The following is a 14820-nucleotide window of genomic DNA, read 5'->3' as shown; positions in this document are numbered from 1 at the left end:
AACTAAATCACTTCTTTTCATTGTAAAATTAGCTAGTCATAGAGTAAGAACTTACTTGAGATACTTTAAGTAGTTTACTTTAATAGTTTTGCACTTTTACTTAAAAAAAGTACAAAACTTGTAGGATAGGTAAAAAAACAAAACCTAAAACTGTAGGATTAATTATGTTTACTAAGTTTAGGATGACCCCCCCGCAAAAAAATAAAATAAAATAAAATCTTGCCCCCACCCTGGAACCACAACTTATTTTATTGTATTGTAAGGAATCCTTGTACCTCGCCTGGTCTGCAATCCACCATTAATAATTAATCTGCAGGTCATTTAAGATGCACAGCACATGGCCGCATCAGCTATAGGAAGCTTTCCTTTATGTCTTTTTTCAAATTTCCCAAATCCCTTTGTATTATAATAAATTTCCAGATTCCTGCGAAATCTTTAGTGCGTTGGAGTGCCAAGTTATAGCCTGCCCTTGTACTTGTACTTTATTTTCAATCAGATGACAGCAATTCAATAACTCGCCTTAATATATTTCCTCCTTTAATTTTATTGATTTATTTTTAATACTTATTATGACTTAACCAATTATCTTTTTTCCCCACTGTGACTTTATTTCCCTCGTCTGGGATGCGCACAAGCATGATGCTCGCATCCCTCCCATCCTCATCCTCCCTCTCTCGAAAGCCAATCGCAGCCGCCTCCTCCCCGCTAACCATGACCTGCCACTCAGCCTCTCTCATCCAATAGAAAAGTTCATCTGAACGGGACGCTCCGGCGGGGTGGGCTCTGTGGCACGTTGCGGTTCGGGTCCAGGTGTGCCATGAAGACAGTGCGCTGAAATTTCTCATTCCGCCTCAAAAGGTAAGAACGACACCGCAGACGAGCGCGTGCATGACACAATTGTCTCTTCGTGTCCGGAGATGTGAGAATAAACCGGGGGTGCTTTGAGAGCTGGAGTGTGGAAATGGACCGGCTCTGGAGTACCGCAATGCAGAGCAGTGAATTACCGGTGCCTCTCAATCGTCATAGGGGTGAAGTGATGTAAGGAACTGCGCAGTTACTTTAAAAGACTGAAGACTGCGACAAAGTCAGCGCTGTCTGGCTTTGCATTTCACTCTGCAGGTTTAGTTCAGAGTGAATCGACTGCAGCACATGCTTTTTAAAAAAGTGCATCAGTGGATGCAGGGAGGAGACTCAAGGTGAAAGTGTCTCATACTGGATGCGTCAAGGGCGCAGAGTGCAGTGGATCCATTATGGCATCTGCTTGGGAAAGTATTAGACAGGGCTACTCCCTTATTGGCCCAAACTGCTGTATATATGCGCTGGAACATCTATCCTCTTAAAACATTAATTCTGAATTATTGTTAAATTAAATGTGTATTGCTATAGAGCCACATCCTGCATACCCTTTGAATATGAACTTAACAGTCAGCCAGATTAGTGCCGCAAACGGCCTGCACTGTAGTGTTCAGTGTATTTGTTGCATAGTGTGAAAGAAATGGAAGTAGCTGTAGGAGTCAGTATAACCAAGGTAACTTCAAATGTGTTTGCTCACATCGCAGGATTGTGTCCCTCCCCTACACTTTCTCTCTTTTCCCCTTGTCTGCTGGGATTTAACAGATTGTAAAAGATGTGACGAGTGTAACGCCTCCTTTCAGATGCTGAAAAGTCCTTCACCAAATGGATTTGGCTGCAAGATTCAGATTATTCCTTATTCAGCCTCGTGTGTCTTTATTCTGTCATTTACATCACTTGTGATCCAAATGCCCGTGCATAAGTAACCCAGCAAACTCAAGATTAAAGCAGCATTACTCGAGTGCCCTGTTGCTGAATTCTAACATTACTATGAATGTGATTTCTGGCAGCCACAAAAGCCACATGCAAACATGGTTATCCAGTCAGCCCCCGAGAGAGACTTGAGGCTTAATACGTGTGCTGACCTAAATTTTTTTCTGGTCTGTCCAAAGAGGATGGTGGTAGGATTATTGCCAGCTGGGAATCGCATGAAAACAAACTCAGATGAATTGATCAGAATTTCCATTATGACAGATTGCAACTTTAATCTGCAAAGCTGTATGAAAGTGCTATATATAAAAGTGATTTCTGAATGTGTTTGCACACTTTCAATGTAGCCTGTGTACAGATCTGTGTACCCATATCTAGATGCAAGAGGTGTACTTTCATCTTAGGACAAGATGCACAGACACATAGCTGTGCAGCTATGGTGACATTAGTGCTGAGTCATCATGAGGGCCTTTGAGAAGTCACTGCTGCAGTCTCTGCATGTGGATAAGCTACTGGGTGTATGCCTCTGCTCTCTCACTCCCTCTTTCTGCTTGTTTGAGACAGATGCTGCTAACTGAGAATGATGGCTGTTTGGCCCTTTCTAGGTCTATTTTTTGCCACATTTTTTTTACCATTCAGCTTCAATTTGCCTTTTAAAGTTTGCATTACTAAAGTGAAGTGCATGTTAATTTTAGTTTTCGTGCATACAGTATATGCCTTTAACTATATAAATGTAATGTTTAATATGTTCAGTTTAATACGGCCTCATTCCATGTGACAGTGTATGAAGATTATCCATTGTAAGCCTGAGTTGATGATGGTTTAGAGCAAATTGAAAGATTTCCGATGCATTTTGAACCAGCAGCAGACACAAAAGAGAAATCTGCAGCTCTTGTATCCTCAACAAGTCAGCAGAGACTTCAAGGAAATTTATAAATAGTATTTGGCTATGTAAAGTGAAGTAACTTGCATACATAGCTGTAGTAGTTGTCTATTCTGTGCCGAACCAGTGCACTTTGCAACACTAATACAAAAATGAGAAGCTGCCAAAATGTAGCATTTACACCCACTAATCCCACAAGATTCGTCACAATTACAGAGTCAGGCTTTTCCTTCATTCCTTTTTTAACCTCCTGAGACCCGAACTCTTCCACAGCATGCATTTTCAATTTCTCTTTCATATTTGGGCATATTGGGACCTGATGAATGTAAAAACAAAGATCGGGGGGCGATCGTGGCTCAAGAGTTGGGCGTTCGCCTTGTAATCGGAAGGTTGCCGGTTCGAGCCCCGGCTTGGACAGTCTCAGTCGTTGTGTCCTTGGGCAAGACACTTCACCCGTTGCCTACTGGTGGTGGTCAGAGGGCCCGGTGGCGCCAGTGTCCGGCAGCCTCGCCTCTGTCAGTGTGCCCCAGGGTGGCTGTGGCTACAATGTAGCTTGCCATCACCAGTGTGTGAATGGGTGGATGACTGGATATGTAAAGCGCTTTGGGGTCCTTAGGGACTAGTAAAAGCGCTATATAAATACAGGCCATTTACCAATTAGCAGATTTTTTTTTTAATCTCATTTTGGTTTTTAAGAAAAATGAGAGCCACATATGAGTATATTCATTTAAAATTTCGATAGAACAGTAGCAGTATAATGTCCTTGTAAGTGGATATCAGGCCCTTGTAGAGCAGAATTGAGTATTTTGGTCTAAATAACCCAAAATGTGATGTCCACATATGTGGACGAAAGGTCCTAGGAGGTTAAATATTGAAACCTGAAATGTAAATGTCATATAAGCAACAACAAGGTCAGCTTACAGTTTATAACAGAGTTGCTTAAAATACAACTAAAGATTTTAGTTGTCATTCTTATGCAAATTTTTTTCCATATTTCCATCTATATTTACAGTAAACTGAAATCACAAAGGGGAAGAAGCCTTTAGTTAGCTATCAGTGGGCTTACACAAAGGGTGCTAACTAAAGCAGCCTTCCATAAAACAGTATAACTAAAATGACCTCTGAGATGGCTTGTTTGCTTATTAAAACCAAATTCTATCTATATACTAGGTTGTAGATGTGGCTTTGCTGATTTAAAACCTTAACTTTAACTTACTGTTGTTGCCATCTTGCTTTTTTGGAGCATGAATTGATCGTAGTTAAAGGTAACAATTGAGGGCGAGTAAGCTTATTTAGCTAGGAGCATCCATAGACTGAATGGGTGCTACAATAATGCTAAATAACACACAAATAAAATGGTAAAGTTGATGACAAAAAATAGACTTATTGGAAGAACAAAACAGAATATATTATCTTTTAGATAACTGATAGAAATTCAGTGACCCTAATTAGCGATGGTGAGATCAAATAGATAGCTAGCATGTGCAAAGCTGTAAACCTTAAATGGGTTATATTAATCTCTACCCCTACAGTTGTTATGAAGAGATAAATTACCCATTAATACTAAAAAAGAACCTATCTGCACAGGGCTGTAAACCTGTGTATTTCTGTTGTAAATAACAGTATTTTAAAATGGGAGTTATGGTCAGGAGTGCACATAAGTGGTCCGCAGGTGCACATTCGCTGTCAAAATAAAAGACGCGCACCAGATAAGAAGCTGCAACGCACATTTGCGTACATAAGATTTTCTGGAAGAGGACAGACATTTGTTTAGAACTCTTAAAGATGTTGAAGAAATAAGCTACTTTAAGCAATTACTCTGGTGTTCCTCCACTTCCAAAGAAATGTCCGAAGGAGTCCGAACCGCAAAAGAAGCGCGTATTCTCGGAAAAGTGGTTGCAGGAGGTGAGCTGGCTTCAAACAAATGATGAATGCACAGAGATGTGGTGCAGAATATGCCGTGAAAATCCCACTCTAGCGGACAAAAACAGTGCCTTTTATATGTACGCAAACGTGCGTTGCAACTTCTTATCTGGTGCGAATGTGCACCTGCGGACCACTTATGTGCACCCCTGGTTATGGTAACTAATTGGCTCTTGGAGTCAGCCTCAAGTGGCCAGTCCTGGAACTGCATTTACTGGTTGCCACTTGGTCCCCAGCACAGCTGCAAAGTAGCAAACACTGCCAAGACAGGGGAAAAACAGACAATCATAAAGGGATTCCTCAATTTCTTTATGAGATAATGATATAAAATGTGTTCTCCACAAGAGATTTTAAAACTTTACACAGAGATATCCAATTTCCAGCTTAACCCATCCTGTTAACCAATCCAAGGTCATACTTAACATATCCATGCCTCTGTGAGTCATTCCTTCTGTTTTTCACACTGTCATGTTTGACATAGTTTTCTGCTGTTGCAAACACACACACCAACACACAGCAGCAGTACTGTCATTTCATCCTGTAGGAGTGATGCGTAAGCATGTTTCATGGCACTGCGGGAGCCCTTAAGTAATGCTGAGCTACAATGTGTTTTGTTCATATGCAGGCAGTTGTGGGGTTTCAGTGTTTGAGCATGCACTCAGACAGTGCAGGTATGTGTGTTTGTGCAGGTGCACTTTCTTGTGGTTGTGCACCCACCCAGCTCACACTGCATTGTACTGCTGAGTCACTGACATCCTGAATCATTTATATTCACAGGGAGGATTCCAGCTTGCTCTGCACTGACTGCTTCTGGTCTGCAAAGTCCAGTAAATAGCATGTAGTGTCATTAGCCTGTTTTGAGTGACATAAGTGTTTTGAAGAAATAAAATAAATTGCACTGAATAATGAAACAAATGATGACATAGATCCTAAAGGAAAAGCTCTCCTTCCTCTCTCTCTTTCAGCCCTCCCCGGTTCATGTCCTGTCCATCGACTTTTCTCTCCATCCACCTCCATCCCTCTGAGTCAGTCTGCTGACTGCCATGGCTTCCACTGCTTTATTGCTGCTGGCTCTCTCCTCCTTCCCTTCGCTCACAGGTAAGAAAACTAATGATGCCTAAAAATAACACATGCTCTCTCAAAATGATGTTGAGGGGAAAAAAGATATTATTGTGCAGCCTTTAATGTTTAATGTTTCTACTCTTCTAGTGGCAGTTTTGTTTGGTGAGCCCAGAATATATGGTGGTGAGTTGGTTTTGTCATAATAAAAGGACTCTAAAAGAGCTAATTCAGGATTATTTTTGATCTAATATGTATGAACTAACTAATTTGTTCTGTATCAGAGGATGCTACTGGTTACGGCCCCATATTTGAAGAGGAGCCTGTGGATGTGGTTTACATCGAAGACTCACCTGATGGGAGAATCTCCATGAACTGCAGAGCACGTGCTAACCCCCCAGCTACATACAGGTTACAAGCCGGTGCATGATAGTTTTCCTAAATAAGAAATACATTAAATTACATTACAGGATGTCACATTTGAATTGCTGCTAGGTGGCGTCGGGATAACTGGGAAATCAAGCTCAAGGAGCAGCCGGATGAACACTACAGCCTGGTGGGGGGGAATTTGGTAATCACCAATCCAATCCAGAAGAAACATGCTGGGACGTACGTCTGTGTGGCCAGGAATATTTACGGCACCGTTATCAGCAAAGAGGCCAGAGTCAAGTTTGGATGTGAGTATAATGTTAATATAGTTAAAACTGAACTAAAAACTAAAATTATATGTAAAAAAAACCAAAACATTTTAGGTCACTCAAATAAAACTTTAAACTAGACATTTGAAAAAGCGAAATAAAACTAACTCAAAAAATATACAGGAAAGATTCTTAGTTTTTGTGTTTGTTAATTTAGTAAAGAGTTGTTATTAAAACTTGTCTTTTAAGGCTTTGATGGTCATATTTATTGACATTTTGGATGCCTACAAGAATGTGAGTCAAGTTGTGTGTTTTTATTCTATTAACTGTATTGACTTTCCTAAGTCTTGCCTCTGACGTATGCCTTCCATACAATAAAAACTAATAAAGACCAAAGTTGCTTTTTAAACTAAACTGAAACTGAACTAAATTAAAAGCAAAAAGTCAAAGAAATAAAGTTAAAAATGTATTTGAAAGTGAATACCACCAAGCACGGCATTCCTGCTTAAGTTCAGTGTTGACATCTTGAGCTGAATATGTTCTTGGCTTTAGCTTCAGGTTCGACAGCGTGTCTGCTCACATTATCTCCAACTCATTAAGGTTGTGACGATTGAGTTCCTTGACTGGTCCAGATTATTTTAGTGTTGATATTTATGTATTAATTTCAACTGTAACGTCCTCAGACTGGCATACAGATAAAGACTAAGTGGAGATCAAATGGAAAAAACCTAAGCCAGGTATGGCAGTTCCAAATCACTAAGGCTGAGGCTCAGGTGGTAGAACGGGTCTTCTACCAATCGAACAAATAAAAGCTACCAGTAAATCTACCAGTACAAGAGCGGTACAAATGTGTGTGTGATTGCGTGATAGAGTCTTGTAGGAAAAGCAAATTGAACGTTTAACTACGTAGAAAGGCACTATGTAAGTACCATTTACAGAAGAGAGGACAACACAGACTAAAATCTAGAAAGCAACACAGCAAGTTTTCATCTTTGAGGGAATGCTCTTTGAATCATAATACTTATCAAACACTGTGTTGACTCATTGAGCTCCTTAATGACTAAAGCTTATTCACACCTTTGAGCAGTTTTGCAGTGGCTGAACTTTGACCCCCGTGTACTTTCTGTGTAGTTCTGGGTGAGTTTCCTGATGAAGAGAGAGAGCCAGTTTATGTCAAAGAAGGACAGGGAGCAGTTCTGTTGTGTGTACCTCCAAAAGCCTGGCCACGTATGTACATGTCTTCAAGAATTACACCTAAAATTCATCATTCAAACAGTGTGTAGATTTCAGAGGTGCAAACAAGAAAACGTGGCCTATGCATCTCTCCCTCTTTCTGTTCCCTTTCAGAGGAGGTTACCTACCGCTGGATCTACAATGAGTTCCCAGTGTTCCTGAACACAGACCGTCGTAGGTTTGTCTCCCAGAAGACTGGGAACCTCTACATTGCCAAGGTGGAAGCTCAGGATGCGGGAAACTACTCTTGCTTTGTTTCTAGTCCCGTCTTAGGAAAGAGTGTTTTCTCCAAATTCATCCCTCTCATCCCCTTACCCCCTGACGATGGTTAGTCACCGTGCTGCAACGATACCGGAAAAGGATTTTTGCATGCTTTATTATTGTATATATAATGAAGCCTTTTCTCTTAGGTGAGGAGAGAAAATACCCAGCAGACATCAGGGTGAAGTTCCCAGATACGACTGCCATGCTGGCCTCTAATATTACATTAGAATGCTTTGCTCTTGGAAAGTAAGTTTTTCTTAGTATAATTCATGTACACATGCAAGCATTGCATAACACTGATGCATTCAAATACCATAGGAAAGAGTTTATGTGGAAACAATAATGGAAATAGTTGACTTTTTTTTAAAAAACTAGGCAAGGTAACAAGAGCACACATTTGATTCCCTTTTACTGATAATTAATTGGTATAAATGCGAGCAGATGCCACGTAAAAACAACTTTTTGCAGTCATTTGTAAGTCATTTACAGAAACTGGACTTTCAATAGAAATACAATCACATGCAGAAAAATGCAAAGAAGAATGGCTCAAAAAGAAAAAAATGTTTGGATTGTTAAATGACTGAGTCAAAATCCATATTTAAAAACCATAGTCCTGTTTCAAACTCAAGAAAACCTGGAAACAGTCTGTAACTAAAGGGGTTGTATACTTACGTGTTCCAAATAGGAACGTTATATCTTTTGAATATCTTGTGTTATATCGTTTAAATTATTCTTAAGTTTGCATTCATGTACAGTGCCTAACCAATTTATTCGACTAACTGTCATAAAAACAAGAAAATAAAACTATTCGAGTGATCTGTCAAAAACCTGTGTAAAACTAAAAACTGTATTGGCAAATTACAAACTCAATTCACATTCTTATGTTCAAATTCAGCCTGTTCTCACTCCCGAGGTGTAATACAGTGATGATTTTGTCAAGTCCTGAGGTGTTCCTTCTGCGTTCTTATGCTACGCCTGGGTTATGGATAAAATCCAGTAGAATGACTCTCCCAGGGTAATACACGTCCCAGCCATGTATTCCAGCCCTAACCCTAACTTTATTCCTAAACTAGTGCTGTCAGCACGGCGTCGATGCATCAGCGCGGTTAGCTCATTAATGCGTTAGCGCAGTCCAGCTCCACACGCGGGGAGATCCGCGTTAACTCACTAAAGGAGATTTGTTGCATTAATGCGGTTATGGTGTTAACGTCATTTTAACAAGATTAATGCTGACAGCACTACCTTAAACCTAACCATAACCAGGACTTTAGACATTAGATAGTGTTTTCCAAAGCGATTTAAGTAAAACGAATGCAGATTAATTCCAAACGGTTCCCATGTTTCCTCATTTCCTCATCTCGTAAAATAGGGAGATCTCATTAAAACAAATTTTTCTGTTCAAGTATGCAAGTAAAAAACTGTAATTTTGCTTCTTAATCCAAAAATAATAATGAGTCTTTTCTTTTTTTGCTTTTTTACAACAGTAAAATTGAAAATTTATTGAGAACAATTATATTTTACATTAAGATTACTTTGTACAAAGAGTTTGTGAATATTCTTGGATTGCCTATTACAGAAATAGAAAAATGATTTGGGTAATGAACAGTTCTGTTAATTTAAACTGGCTGGTGGTCTAAGACATTTTTTTATACTTTTTAAAATACTTTTATTTTTTGTATACCTTTATCTGTAGGGACTGCATCAAAGAAGAGCCTCTGGTTAGTTTGCTTTACTATCACATCAACAAACTAACTGTATTTTCTGCACAGTCCCATCCCACATATTGTATGGAGGAAGGTTGATGCTACAGACCTCCCGGCTAATCATGAAATCAGTGAATCGGGGGCCGTGCTTCATCTGTTTAATGTACAGTACGAAGATGTGGGATTTTATGACTGTGAAGCCATCAACACTAAAGGAAAGGACTGGCACAAGGCCTGGCTCTATGTGGAGTGTAAGTCATTTGTCAGAGCTCAGTGACTTGCCTGTCTGTGTTATCCAGTAATGTATAGTGATTCCCATTATATTTTTCCAGCTGCTCCGGAGTGGGCAGAGACCATCAATAACACGATGAAAGACATTGGCTCAGAGCACACCATGCGCTGTGTGGCATCAGGGAAACCCTTCCCTTTCATCCGCTGGTATAAAGATGGATATATGGTAAAAACTCTTTGACATGTTGTGTGAAACTGGGCAATATGATATCTCAGCTTGGCTTTACAGTTGCTTTGTGTAAGTCTTCTTTGGCTCAAGTACACGTTTGGGTTGTGTTTTTACTAGTATGGTAAAGGTGAGCTGAAGTTTTCCAGCCTGACTTTTGCTGACTCCGGGATGTATCAGTGCATCGCTGAGAACTACTGGGGCATCAAATACGCCAACGCTGAGCTGCGAGTCATCGGTACTCTGATTTAGTGAATTTTGACATTTAAAAGCACAACTGAACTGCTATATTATGGTTTAAGACAGGTATTAAACACAAAATGACACTTCTAACCTCCCTCCAGCCTGTGCGCCAACATTCGAGTTCAACCCTGTGAAGAAGCAGCTTCTCGGAGCTAAAGACGGACGTGTGGTGATTGAGTGTAAACCCAGAGCGGCTCCTAGACCTCGATTCACCTGGACAAAGGGCAAAGAGCTCCTCTACAACAGCTCACGGTCAGCCTAATACCTCAGCTTTACTCTTTTGCTTGTTGAAAAAAGGCACATCAGGAAGCTTAACTGCTTATGTCCATATTCACAGCATTTCAATCATGTTTGACGGGAGTCTGGAGATCTTGAATGCCACCAAAAACGATGAAGGGGTTTACACCTGCTTTGCGGAGAATGACAGAGGAAAGGCCAACAGCTCTGGCTATCTCACCATCACAGGTCAGCGCATGTATATGTGTGCATCTAAACAGAGTAAAGATCCCACAATCTAGAATGATTTTTAAGTGTATCTATAATATTCTTTTGCTTAGAGGCTACCAGCATCACAGTAGCACCTGAGGACACTGAGGTTAGAGTTGGTGACGAGGTGATTCTGAAGTGTCAAGCTTCATACGACCCCATGCTGGACATCACATTTATCTGGGCTATAGACTTCAGAGTCATCGACTTTAATGCAGAGTGGCAACAATATGAACGTGTCATGGTAGGGTTGGTGATTTATTACAGCCATATTTATGTTAAACCTTCTTCGAAGATGCAGACTAAAGATCCTCTGTATACTTCACCCACTTTTCTCATTATCCTTTTCTCCTTTGGGTTTCCTTCCTTCTATTATGCTGTTGTTTCCTGTCATTTAGAACGAAGATGGTGTTGGCGACCTGAGAATATTGAACGCTCAAATTTGGCACGAAGGTCGCTACACCTGCACGGCTCAGACTGTTGTGGACAGTGACACTGCCTACTGTGATCTCAAGATTGTAGGTCAGTCTGAGCATGAGGTGAACACAGATGTAAAGAGTCAAGTATAGTCTTAGAAAGCTATGAAGGAAAGTTCTCAGTGCCAGCCCACATCAGCAAGTGATGGCAAAGCTGTAACATTTTCATGGATCCAATGAGGAAATCTCATATAAAAGTATGCTATGTAAGCTGCTGTAGCCTGCCTAGTGTTGCTGCAGATCTGCAAGCTACTTGGGAACCCACCCCCAGCTCAATATTTTTCCATGCTAGCAAATAGGCATGACATCTTTTGCCATTAAAGTCTGTTCTGAGGTGCTAGAACAAAGCAACACTGCTGAATATAAGTGACTACAGAAAAACTGGAATTATTTTTATCCCCCTTATACTCATTTTTCCATGTGTTTTCATTCTCCTCCCTCATCTGATCCCCAAACCCCAGGTGTTCCTGGTCCTCCTGGTGTGATTCGGGTGGAAGAGATTGCGGACACGTGGGTGAAGCTGTGGTGGACTAAAGGAGCTGAGCATAATAGCCCTATTCTCTACTATACCATTCAGACCAGACACTACTGGGCTCTATATGAAGATGACTGGAGGAATGCCAGCACTTGTGAGTACTGCTCGCTGCCAGCAGGGGGCCAACTCACGCCACAGATATGATAAACTAAAGCATCCTTTACTATTTTTAGGCTCTGAAACAAATGAGTATGATCTGTGATTCTTTTGGATATAAATTACTTAAAAAATAATAGATATATTTATTATTATTATTTTCATCATTTAAATGTTCCTTGTGTCCTTCAGCTCCAACTGTTCTTGATGGCAGTATGGAGAAAGCAGAGGTGACAGACTTGTATCCTTGGATGGAATATCAGTTTAGGATCATTGCTACTAATGAGCATGGCTCTGGAGAGGCCAGTATCCCCTCCCTCAAGATCAAAACCTGGGACGCTCGTAAGGATAAAAAAGAAATTGAAGTTGTGATATGTTAGATATGCTATTTTAAAAATACTAATGATAAACTATTTTCTTGCCCGCAGCACCAGTTGTGTCTCCCACCAATCTGGCCGGTTATGGAGGTCGAAATGGTGAGATAATCATCACGTGGACAGTAGGTGTCTCTGCTTGACTTCCTCATTCGCAAGTTCCATTTTAACAGTTGAATTTTACTGGAAACTGTTTCAACTTGTGACCTTTAGCCCGTGGAGCCTTGGTACTTCTATGGTAAGAAGTTTGGCTACATCGTCGCGTTTAAGCCTCACGATGCTTACGACTGGTGGTACGAGACCATCTCGGACCCTGAGACAAGACGACACGTTCACAGAGACACCTATTTCATCCCCACTGAGGAAGACTTCCAGGTGCGAGAGTTTCAGGTGAAGATCAAGTCATTTAATGTGAAAGGAGACGGACCCTACACCCTCACAAAGGTCATCTACTATCCACGAGATGGTAAGACCTTTGCTTTGGGCTTGATCACATTCCTGTTTTTATTACCGTGGAAACTATGAGCACCTTTTTCAATTTCATTTTTCTCCATCTTCTTCAGTACCTACAGAATCTCCAACAGATATCTACGCTAGGCCTGTGTCCTCCACTGAAGCTCTGGTTTGGTGGTTGCCAGTGGTTGACACTGGAACAGGCCTACAACAGTATATTGAGGGATACCAGGTACAGAACCGCAGAGAGATTAGATAGTTGCATTAACAATCAGTTGAACAGGGGTCCATTCCATAACAATCCCATATCCTGTCATCTAGGTCAGATACTGGAGAAAATATGATGATCCGGAACCAGGTGCCAATCGTATTTTTGTCTCAGCCTCAGTCAATCAGACAAGGCTGGAAAATATGCTGCCAGATTCACACTACCTCATCGAGGTCCGTGCCTACAATGGAGCAGGCCTCGGACCCCCTGGAGAAATGTGTGAGATGTTCACCAAGAGGCCACGTAAGACAGAGCATAACTATAATAAGATTTATAATAAGGAGCAAATCTGCATTTGGAGACTCAATAAATGATCTCTTTACAGCACCACCAGATCCTCCCAGGATGTGGCGATACATCAGTTGGACAGGGAAATGGCTGTATGTGTGGTGGGATCATATCCAGTACGACTGGTTCGGTAATATTTCCTTCCCGCTGTACTACAAGGTTTGTAAAGTGTTTCTCTTTTAATTAGAGTTAAAACAAGTTTCTCACGTCTGTCGTATAGCGATAACAGGATTGCTGAAGACCTTCCATGTTTCTCATCATCTGCCAGGTCATGTTCAGAAAGTCAGGCTACATCTATGGGAAGGTCTACATCACTGGCTGGCACTTCATGGACTTCCCCATGCCTCAGGTTGGAGATTATGAACTGATGGTGCGCGGCCGTTATGAAGGAGGAGATGGCCCAATCAGGAGGATTAAGATTCTGGGTAAAGCTCAGAAAAATCATTAAATAAAAATGAAAGTCTTCACCCATTTTACCTACTTTTCAATCACTTTTTTGTGTGTTTGATGTTGTTTCTTCTTCTTCCTCAGGTCATGCATCCACAATCACGCCCACCTTAAGCCTGGTGTCTTTGGTGCTGCTGGCACTGTGCGTTGTGGGACTGGAAATTTAAGCCTGCCTCAAGCAACATGTATATAACAGACTCTGGGAAGCAAATACACGGACCATATTGAGGATCTAGTCTTTATTATCAAACAGTCTTCACATTGATGCTCACTAAGATGCCACATCCTGCATCCTTCTAGCTTTTGTTCAGGTGTAACACAATACTGGAAAAAGAAAATTGTTTCTCAAAAATAAGATTTGTTGTTAATCCAAATGCTTTTCTAGACCAATTACCAACCATATTTGTATACCATCATATGACAAGATCTAAAATGTCTTGAATGGATTATATGACAAGGCACATGATTCTCCAAACACTGTGTAGATAGAAATAAATGCACAAGGAAAAGAAAGTTTAAGTTGTTTGTCAAGCGAAAAGTGCGATTTTCCAGTCTCTTAAGTTATTTTCTATTAATTCTTTTTGTTGGAAAAATTATGATTTCTTTTTACACAGACAGTCTCCATCTCTCTGTTAAATCAGTCATTAGTATGTACACAAAAATATAATAAGAAATGCTTTTGGTTATTTTTAAAAAGTGTTTATGAAAACTATGTAAGTTATTTGTGAATAGCGTTTTTTCTTCTTCTTTTTTAAATTTATTTATTGAAACAGGAGTAATGCTACCAACGATGGGGACAGAATGTTGGTGGGGGAGCTGTGGGTTTCGCAATGACTCTAAATTGTTATTCGGAGTTATTAACAATGAAAGACATATCGCTTTGACATCTACTACTGTATATCACCTGGATCTGTACGCTAACTTCTTTTGTGTCAAGCTGCAAAACCATTAAACCGAATGCAACAAACAAATGACAACTGTGTACTTGTGAAATTTTCTCAATGCGTCCCAACTGAGTCCCAACAAATGACACAACTTAATTATTTTTGGAGGATTTGTGGAAATGTGATGTGTGTTTTCAGTCAACAGATGGCAGTACAGCCACATGTTGTTAGCCACTGTTTTAGTTACCCATCACTGTACTTGCTAAGTGTTTTGTTCTTAACCTGAGTAAAACTTAATAACAGTCACTGCTTGTAGAGAAAACAGGGA

The 14820-nt window shown here is 40.5% G+C and overlaps 1 protein-coding gene across 1 annotated transcript; it reads left to right on the top strand.

The window, feature by feature from the left end:
* Positions 1 to 699: 699 nt before the first annotated feature.
* Positions 700 to 14582, top strand: cntn1b (contactin 1b). The gene is made up of 24 exons (XM_026147829.2): positions 700 to 858; positions 5554 to 5686; positions 5798 to 5833; positions 5932 to 6058; positions 6143 to 6324; positions 7417 to 7512; positions 7633 to 7845; positions 7929 to 8028; positions 9552 to 9736; positions 9818 to 9942; positions 10063 to 10180; positions 10287 to 10437; positions 10523 to 10650; positions 10743 to 10915; positions 11070 to 11193; positions 11609 to 11776; positions 11971 to 12120; positions 12207 to 12277; positions 12366 to 12618; positions 12716 to 12837; positions 12927 to 13116; positions 13199 to 13320; positions 13430 to 13586; positions 13693 to 14582. The coding sequence occupies exons 2-24, from the start codon at positions 5632 to 5634 to the stop codon at positions 13773 to 13775; spliced, it is 3129 nt and encodes a 1042-aa protein (XP_026003614.1). The 5' UTR covers positions 700 to 858; positions 5554 to 5631; the 3' UTR covers positions 13776 to 14582.
* The last annotated feature ends 238 nt before the right edge of the window (positions 14583 to 14820 follow it).

This window comes from Astatotilapia calliptera, chromosome 17 (genome assembly GCF_964374335.1).
Source record: "Astatotilapia calliptera chromosome 17, fAstCal68.1, whole genome shotgun sequence".
In the NCBI taxonomy this organism is placed as follows: domain Eukaryota; kingdom Metazoa; phylum Chordata; class Actinopteri; order Cichliformes; family Cichlidae; genus Astatotilapia; species Astatotilapia calliptera.
This window is presented reverse-complemented; position numbering and strand designations above follow the sequence as displayed.